Here is a 9217-nt window from a genome sequence, read left to right on the forward strand (position 1 = left end):
ACAGTGTTCTGACTGAGAGACTCCTTCTCCCTGCTTTAGACTTGAAAATGGGCACACGGTGAGCAGAACTCTCAAGTTTTCACACATTCCCTCACTCTCACCTCTATAGAGAGTGAAATCAAATGTCAGGGCATCTCTACATCTCTACCGCCTTTTCTTGAGCAGCATCAAGGGAATGAATGCCTGTGAATGTATGGCCAGTTGTAGGCTGGCAAAAGAGCCCAGACAGAGCTGTAACTAAAAGCGATTGGGGTTTTGTCTAGGGAATGGACTTCTAGAGGCATCCCTGTGGCAGTCTTCCGGCTTGGCCCCCCTCCCTCATATGGGTCCAGAATTTCATGAATGCTCCCAAGGGTCCCTCTGTTCTAGGACCCTTCTCCCTGGGCTTATACTCCCAGGGCACCCCTATCTACGAGCTTTCCACACCCCCACCCTATTGCCACATCCTCCTAGGAGCTGGTGGTCTGGCTACCATCATCTATTCTTTCACAGCATGGGGCACAATTGCACTTGGGATCAATTATCTTTCAATCTCAATTCCCCCCACCCCCAACTGAATTTGCCTTGGGCTTAATATTCCTACTTTTGATTAAATTCCTGCCACCTTTCTGAGGTATAGTGATTTTGTCTTTGAACTAGGTAGCACCCAGATTCTATCACACACATTCAAATGACTCAAAATGACACTCCCGTATCTTTGCTAAGAAAACCCAAATGGGGTCATGAAGAGTCACACATGACTATTGAACAACCACCACCATTCTAGCAGACTTACTTGCCTTTAGACTTTACCTAGCATATTGGCTGTACCTTTTGAGTCTCCTTAATATCATATTGTTTTTTATGGTTACCTGGATTGGTATCTTTTCCCTGTACTAGATCCTAAGCTCCCCCAGGGCTGTACTGTACCTCCCCCAAGCCTAGCAAAATGCTTTGAACACAGTAGGCACTTACTATGTTTGCTGAATTGAATTGCCTGCAGAGGGGTTCCACTTGAACCCTCATGTTTCTATTCCACAATACCTTGTTTTCCCTACATCATTTTTTGGTTTGACAATCAGGGCCCTCTACCCTCAGGTTTCAACTTGCCATCTCCAGCTTCATTTTCCACTGCTATACCCCAGACACAACAGGCTTCTTGGGGTCTCTCTTGAGGTACAAGCTGGAGAAGATAGGGATAAGATTGAAGAGGAGAGAATTGGAAACCAGCCCCTGAGAGCTAATAAGAATCGTAACAGTAATAAAATAATAATAATAGCATTTGTATAGCCATCTGAAGTTTACAAAGCATTTTACCAATGTCAATCATGTTGGGATGATCTCCAAAAAAATGAAAGGGTGAGAAAGAGGGATGCCCTAGGAGAAAGGGGAAGGTAGAGGAAGAACGGGGGAAATTATTTCATATATAAAAGGTCTGGATGGAAGAGCTTTTACAGCAGAGGAGAAAAGAGTGGGGGTGGGGTGGTTGGCAGATGACACTTGAACCTCACTGTCATTGGAATTGGTTCAAAGAGAGAATATATATACACACTCAATCGAGTACAGCAATCTCTCTTACCCAAGAGGATAAAGGGGAAGGGGAGAAGAGAAAGGGAGAAGGGGTGATAAAAGAGAGGATGTATTAAGGGAAGCAGTAGTCAGAAGCTTAACAGACTTTTGAGGAGGGATGGACTAAAAAGAAAAATGGAAAGATAAACAGAAGAAAACAGGATGAAGGGAAATACACAGTTATTAATCATAATTGTGAATGTGAATGGGATGAAGTCACCCATACAACAGAAGTGGATAGTGGAATGGAATATGAGTTATAGTTCTGAACTATTATTTTAAAATTCAAAAACCCTTAGAATTCAGAACATGAAAATAAATATAAAATGGAAAACAGTGAAATAATGTGACCCTAATGAGAAACTTCTTTTTAATAAATAATCCCACATAAGATGAAGTTTCACAAAATCTCATCTTTAACAAACAAAATATATTACACTACACATATCAAACACAAATTCGGCCGTTTCTTCCTTTCAGAGCATTAGACTGTCAAAGCTTCACACAATGCACATTTTATTTCTCCATGGCATCTAGGTTGGGTAGCAGTTAGTTAGAAGTAAGAAGTATTATAGAGAATCTGTAGCCACTAGAATGACCTCTGTTCTCATCTGCAGCAAATGACTTAGAGCTAAGCCAGTCATTTTTTCCTTATATACATAATTTCCATCATAAAAACTTAAGATCCTGTTATGCTCTCTGCTTTTATTGCAGTGTGTTTCATGAAGCTTTTGATTAGTTCAAACTTATTAAAAAATCTTGATTTTTAAAAGAACCTTTTTGATACTGCTGTATGATGGGTTTAATGTAACATTAATTTAAGCATAAAATGGCAACTACATTGTATGGTATAAACTAATTTAGAGCTATCGGAAAAATTTTCTTAATCTAACCAAATACAAGGCTGCAGCAATGATAGGGTAGTGAATACAAGGAAAAAATGAACAAGTAAATAAAATGATTTTTGATCAGTGGCCATTCATGATTTTGCTATCTGGCATATGGAAGAAATTATCTGATTTGAGTTTTAAATGTTGTGGTAAATCCAGTTGTCTCTTAGCTTCTTCAATATCATCTTGAAATAAGGGCATCCATTGAACTGAAGTTTTTCTCTGGCCTGATGCAGCCAGTGAAGGCTATACTAAGTATTTCCCCATGGAAGTGCTCTTTGAAGATATGCATAATGTGAGTTTCCACAGATTTTTAGTATTGTTGTAGCATGGGTTCCATCCTATGCTTAAAACTGTATTATGGACATCTCCATTTCCAACAGAGGCCCGACCACAGTAAATTCCAGTAGATAAATCATACGGAAGATTATCTACTACTTGCTCAGGAAAGTCAGCAGTGGGGATGCCAAGCTGCTTGGAGCGTGGTCCAAAAATCCTCATCACCTTACACCGGCAGAAGTAAGGCAGATGCTTGATCATGCCGCGAAGAGTCCCGAGGAGCCTCCGTCGAACTCAGGGTCGCCACTCTTCCGGGCCAGCCGGGAGTGGGGGGAGGGGGGGAAAGAGGAAGGGGAGGGAGGGAGGGAGGTCCCTACGGGCGATCAGGCAGCATTTACGTAGCCAGACAGAACCTCCACTCACCACTGACCCAACAAAAACCGCAATAGCTCACCCTTGAGGTGTTATTTTAAATTTGTTTGTAGGCAAATGTTGGGAGAGTTCATCTGGGCTGTTGCTTCTACTCTACCATCTTGCTGCCCCCCCCCCCATAGAGTGTAGTACTTATGCACTAGATGATATATACTATATAGTATGGTACTGAGAGTACTATGGAAAGTCCTCATCTACTTTGCTAAAACAAATTGCTTATGAAAAGTTATCAAGGACTCACCTGTTTCATCTGTAAAATGGGACAATAATCTCTTCTCTGCCTACTTGCAAAGGACCTCATAGATTATCTGCTCTAATCTATACCCTCATAGACATCCTCCTTTACAACATGGCTGACAAGCAGGCATCCAGCCTTCTTTGGAAGGCCTCCATTGATGGGGGACTCCTTACCTATAAGGTGACCAATGCTACTTTGAGATAGTTTCAATTTCCAGAAGGCTTGTCTTTCCATCTAGCCTAGATCTGCCTCTCTATAACTTCCCCTCATTGACCCTGGGAGCCAAGGAGAGCAAGTCCAATCCCTCTTCCCACCTGACAACCCTTCAGATAATTGAAGACAGGGATCCCATGCCCAGCAAGCTTTCCCTTCCTCAGTTCTTTCAGCTATTCCTCATTTGGCCTGGTCTCTACCTCCCTCACCATCTAGCTTATTCTCCTCTGAATTCATGGGAAGGATCAAGTGAGATCAGGTGAAGGCACTTCAGAAAGGACAAAGAAGATGATGTGACTTTGTTTTCAAAGGGCCAATGAAAACAAGGCTAAAACCAGGCTGGGTTGTGAAATGAAGTCTTTATTTACACAGAAAAGGAACAAAGGCTATCAGCATTTATCCAGCACCAATTATGTGTGTGCTAGTTCTTTACAGGTGGTATCTCCCTGGATCCTCACAACAACCCTGCTCATATTATCTCTATTTTACATTGGGGGAAACTGAGACAAACAGAGGATGAGTGACTTGTCCAGGACTGCGCAGTTAGGAAGTGTCTGAGGGCTTATTTGAGCTCAGGTCTTTGTCTCTTCAGGCCCAGTGCTACCTATTGTTTATTCTTGGAAGTAGATGAAGGCTTCTCTTTAAGAGCTTCAGAAACACCTTTTTTAATGGCTTTCTTCACAAGTTTTTTGAAGATCTTTCCCACTGTTTTGGAGACCCTTCTTTTGGCTTGGACAGGCTTCAGGATAAAGAATAGAGAAGTTTAGTATTTAGGGAATAGTGGTAATAACTCCCATTTCCCTAGTTTGACAAACCTAGTAAGATAATTAGTACAAATATTATTGTCCCTATTTCCCAGACGTGAAAACTGGCTCAGAGGAGGAAGTGACCTGTTTTGAGTCATGTAGCTAATAAGTACCTAAGTAGCACTTGAACCCAGGTCTTTTGACTCCCAGACCAGTGTTCTTTGTGATACATTCTCCTGCTTTTCTGTGGAAATTACTCTTTAGTGAGCCTATAATTGGAATTTAGGAATTTGCAGTATTGGAACCTCTAAGGATTCTGCCTTTCCTAGGATAGCGTGCTCTCTGTCTCTCTCATATTATTTTTTCTCAGTCATGTGTAAAATTTAACATTTGTTTTTTAAAATTTTAAAATTTTAAATTGTCTCCTTCCCTGTTCTACCCCCTCCTTGAAAAGACAAGAAATTTGATATAGATTATACACGTGAGGTCATGCAAAACTGATTTCTATATTAGCCATGTTGCAAAAGAAAACAGACCAAAAAAAAAACTGCCCAAGAAAAATAAAGTAAACAAAAGTATGTTTGCTGTGCATTCAGACTCCATCAGTTCTTTCTCTGGAGGTGACAGCATTTTCAACATAAATCCTTCAGAACTGTTTGAGTAATTGAATTGATGAGAATAGCTATGTCATTGACAATTGATCATCCTACAATATTGCTGTCACTGTGTACAATGGTCTCCTGGCTGTGTTCGCTTCTCATCAGTTCATATAAGTCTTCCCAAGTTTTTCTGAAACAATCTTGCTCATCATTCTTATATCATAATAGTCTTCCATTACATTCATATACCACAACTTGTTCAGCCATTCCCCAATTGATGGGCATCCCCTCAATTTCTAAATCTTTGCCACTACAAAAAGAGTTGTTTTAGGGACTAGGTATTACCCATTTCTAATGCACTTATATAATCGTGTGGTTTTGTCCTCCTTCCAAAGTGTAAGCTCCATGAGACCAGGGACTGTATCTAATCTACATTTTCTAACTCCCTGCCTTGCACTGCATTCTATATGCAGCAGGTGTTTAACAAATGTTTGTTGTACCAGGTTGTACTCTATACCTCAAGACACAGTTCCAATCTTACTTCTTCCCCAAACCTTCCAGCCCACACCTCAGTTTTCCTTCTTTGGACTCCTGTCTATTTCATCTGTAGCACTCATCCAGGCCTTCCCCTATCCTGGTTACTTACTACTTATGAGATTTGACGCAAGAAATTATTTGGTCCAACCCCCTCATTTGACAGATGAGGAAACTGGGGAACTAGAAAAAGTTAAATGACTTGCCCAAAGTAATCCAGACAATCAGTGGCAGAAGTGGGAATCAAAGCCAGGTCTTTGGGCTCTAAACCCAGTGTTCTTGTTACCAAACCACACTTGTTAATTGATTAATTCTAGCTAGTGGTCTGAGCATTTCCCAACTGACCCTTCCCTATTTGGCTTCTCTGTCTGATGCTCTAGGGCCAGGAATGGCATCAGGGACCACTTACCGTCTGACTTGCCAGGGGCACACACCTGACCCACACATTAGCTTCCTTCTCATCGATATCTGTGATTATTCCCTGACAATATTTCTCCTTCTACAGTTGGAGAGAGAGAGAGAGAGAGAGAGAGAGAGAGAGAGAGAGAGAGAGAGAGAGAGAGAGAGAGAGAGAAAGAGGTCTGTATGAGAGCTTTAGGTCTCAACCACATGGAAACAATAAGAAATACACAGTTCCCACATGCTCCACTCCCTTTTCCCATTCCTCCCCCAACCCCAGTCATAGGTCCCCAGCTCTGCTTTCTGCCATGCTTAGGGCACTAGGTTGAGTTAGTGTTGGAATGGACCTCGGAATTCATCTAGCCCAGTGGTGTCAGACTGAAACAGAAATGCGGACCACTAAGCCAAACATAAGGATCCTTATGAGCTACTGACCTACCTATAAAATGTAACTACCTAGTCTTCATTGTATTTTATTTATTTTGTTAAATGTTTCCAAGTTACATTTTAATCTGCTTCAGAACTTTCAAGGGTCTTATTACTATTACTGATATAACTGATTATATTAATAACACAATAAGAACCTATTTTATTTAATGCTAAAATAGAAGATGGGGAGAAGAGGAGAAATGAGTTGCAGAAGGGAAGAGGGGAGCGACAGAGACAGGAAGGGACAGAAGGAATCAGAATGAGATGGAGGGAAGGGAGGAAGGAGGAGGAGGGAGGGAGGGAGAAGGGTATGGAGTTTAGGTAGAGGGAGAGGGAGAGATGGGGGTTTGGAAGAAGGGCAGGGGGAGCAGACAAGGGGGCCTGAAAGGACGGAGGAGAAATGCAGCTCTTACCCCATTTTTTTTGAAGGCACATGTGACAGGGGTGATATTTTCTGCTGTCAGGCAGTCGGTCTCTTTGGCAGTGAAACTTACATGGTAGGGCTCTCGGGATGTGTTCTAGACACCAAGAGAACAACAATTCAAGGTGTTTGTAGCCTATCTTCAAGTCCTTTTCATCTTCACTACAGCACACTAGGGAGGGGGTAGGGATGCAGTCTGCTGTATTTAGAAGCTCAGTGAAGTGTAAAGTACAGGAGCAGGGTTCCAATCTCTGCTCTGTCACTTCATGTTTTTAAGACCTTCAGCAAGTCACAGAAATAGATTTAGAAGACTCCTCAGAGGTCATTTAAGCCAATCTGAAGAGAAACCCCTTCTGCAACCTCCCTGACCAGCGGTCACACTTAGCTTGAAGATTTCCAGTAGTGGGAAATTTTACTAACTAGTTTTTCCTCATTTCCTTTCTTTCTGTGTCTTAGTATCCTCATCTATAAATGGGAGGAGGGCATAATACATACAGTTCTCTCCTTCTGTAAATTTGGGTCCACTTGAGGCTGGCAAGGTGGAGCCCCTAGTGAGTGGTCCTCTGCTCCAGGCACTGAAGCTGCTCAGGTTGGAGGTATGTGTGTGTATTGGGGGAGGGGGTTGCCAGGCATTGAAGCCCCACCTGCTGGCCATCCTAAACTCCTGGGGATGCAGAAGTCTAGAGAGGAGGAGGGGGAGGAGCCCCACGGAGCTCCCCAGGACAGTGGCAGGTCTGTAGACCTAAAGGGCCACTTAGGGTAAGGGAGAGCTATCTGTAATCTCTACCAGCACTTAGCGTGGTGCCTGACATGTAGTAGACACATAGTAGTAAGTGTTTCTTGATTTGACCTGTTCGGGTTGTAATAGAAGGGAAGGTGTCTTAAAAAGTGAAAAGAACCTGCCCAAGAACATGTTACAAATCAGCGCTGGAGTAGGGACCAGAATCCGCCGTTAGGAATTATGCTAATACAGGCCACTGGAGTAGGGCCCATAGCCACCTTCCACTTTCATGATTTGCTACTTTCCCATCCTGAGATGGACAATCACTGAATTAAGCTGGATCCACGAGGCAGCTGGTGTACAGCAGAAAGGACACTAGGCCCTGACGCAAAAGTAAATCTTGGGTCTTCCACTAAACATCTGTATAGCCAGAGTCTTGGCCCCAGCTTTCTCATCTGTAAAAGGAAAGCCTCAGACTAGAAGATGTCTCAGGTTGCTTCTAGCTCCAGCCTCTGTGAATCACCAATTTGTAGGGAGCAGATCTGGGTTCAAATCTTGGTTGTGTTCATTACTACCTGCATGAGCACTGGTACACTGCCCATGTCTCAGGGGTGGATTAGGAGGGCAGATAAATGTCTTGTCAACAGTGAGACACTATAGAAGACAGTAGCAGTGATTCCTATTCCCAGGTCAGGGATTCTGCCTCCTGTCCTTTTCTTGTGCCCTGTTTGGTAGAGTACAATGGAATTGGCCACTGACTTTGGAATCAGAGGACCTGTGTTCAAATCCTACCTCTGACAGTTATCTGAGTGACACAAGGCATCACTTGAGCTCTCTGGGCCTCACTTTCCTTGTGTGTAAAATAAAGAGGATTAGCCTAGAGCAATAATTGTGTCTCACAGACCCCTTTGAGAGTCTGGGCAAGCCTATGGACTCTTTCTGAGAATAATAATTTTCAATGCATAAAATGAACTACTTAAGATTAGAAAGGAAATCAAAGGTCAGTGAACATATTTTTTTTTCTTGTTCAAATTCACAGATTGCCTGAAATCTATCCACATACCATCCTCTCCCCCAAGAATCTCTTTAAGGTCCTTTTTATGTCTAGACCTGTGATCCTGGATCTCTCTGCCAGAGCCCAGTCCCTAGCTCCTGTTCCCCTTTTTCTTCTTGTTTCTCCCAAGTACTCACCCAGTCAGGCGGGGGCTCAGCTGCTGTAAACCAGAAGGAATTCTTCTCGTCAGTCTCTTTGTTGAAATAGGTGACAGCCATTGTTAGGGCATCATAATAGGTCAGTCCTTTGATGTTAGCAGCTTTCACCTCAATCAGCCCCAGAAGGAACAGAGGAAGCCCAATTCTGAAGCCTGCCATTTTGCTTCTTTGGCCTAAAACCCTCCTTTCACTAGGGCCTTATTTATATCCCTCGAAAGTTCTGAGAGTGGGGGATGGGCCTGGGCCACTCCCAGGGATTAAGTAATGACTCTTCAAATAATTTCACTTGAGGAATCTCCTCTCTTTATAGATCCTGATAGGAAGGAGACCAAAGAGGAGATTCATCAATTACTGTACAATGTAGTCCACCTGTTTCCCTCCAAGCCAATTCAAGATGCTCGGGGCTGTCAGCAGTCCACAGGAGCAGATACCTACCTCCTAGAATGAGATGTAATTGTAAAGGTGGGTAGAATTGTCCCTCAGGAGTACAGATTTAAATCTGAAATAGGCCTCAGAGGTCATTAAGTCCACTCATTGTTTTTGCTGATGAAGAAAC

At 42.8% G+C, this 9217-nt stretch overlaps 1 protein-coding gene and 1 pseudogene across 1 annotated transcript; both read right to left on the minus strand.

Moving 5' to 3' along the window:
• Positions 1-2516: 2516 nt before the first annotated feature.
• On the minus strand, positions 2517-2978 carry LOC110217146 (riboflavin kinase pseudogene; annotated as a pseudogene).
• Positions 2979-4204: 1226 nt separating this feature from the next.
• Positions 4205-8820, minus strand: LOC110217090 (cathelicidin-7-like). The gene is made up of 3 exons (XM_078151698.1): positions 8641-8820; positions 6721-6825; positions 4205-4339 (listed from the first exon to the last, which is right to left on the minus strand). Exons 1-3 carry the CDS (start codon positions 8818-8820, stop codon positions 4205-4207), a joined length of 420 nt encoding a protein of 139 aa, XP_078007824.1.
• Positions 8821-9217: the final 397 nt, after the last annotated feature.

The sequence above is a fragment of the Phascolarctos cinereus genome, unplaced genomic scaffold (assembly GCF_003287225.1).
Source record: "Phascolarctos cinereus isolate Bilbo 61053 unplaced genomic scaffold, phaCin_HiC Scaffold_4;HRSCAF=312, whole genome shotgun sequence".
Classification (NCBI taxonomy): domain Eukaryota; kingdom Metazoa; phylum Chordata; class Mammalia; order Diprotodontia; family Phascolarctidae; genus Phascolarctos; species Phascolarctos cinereus.

Excerpts from the sequence above, each read along its gene's own strand:
- LOC110217090 (XM_078151698.1), bottom strand. The coding sequence starts at position 8,820 with ATGGCAGGCTTCAGAATTGGGCTTCCTCTGTTCCTTCTGGGGCTGATT. Across the intron at positions 6,826-8,640 it reads CTGAGCCCCCGCCTGACTGG|AACACATCCCGAGAGCCCTA; the intron begins GTGAGTACTTGG and ends CTTGGTGTCTAG. Across the intron at positions 4,340-6,720 it reads GTGCCTTCAAAAAAAATGGG|CCTGTCCAAGCCAAAAGAAG; the intron begins GTAAGAGCTGCA and ends TTTATCCTGAAG.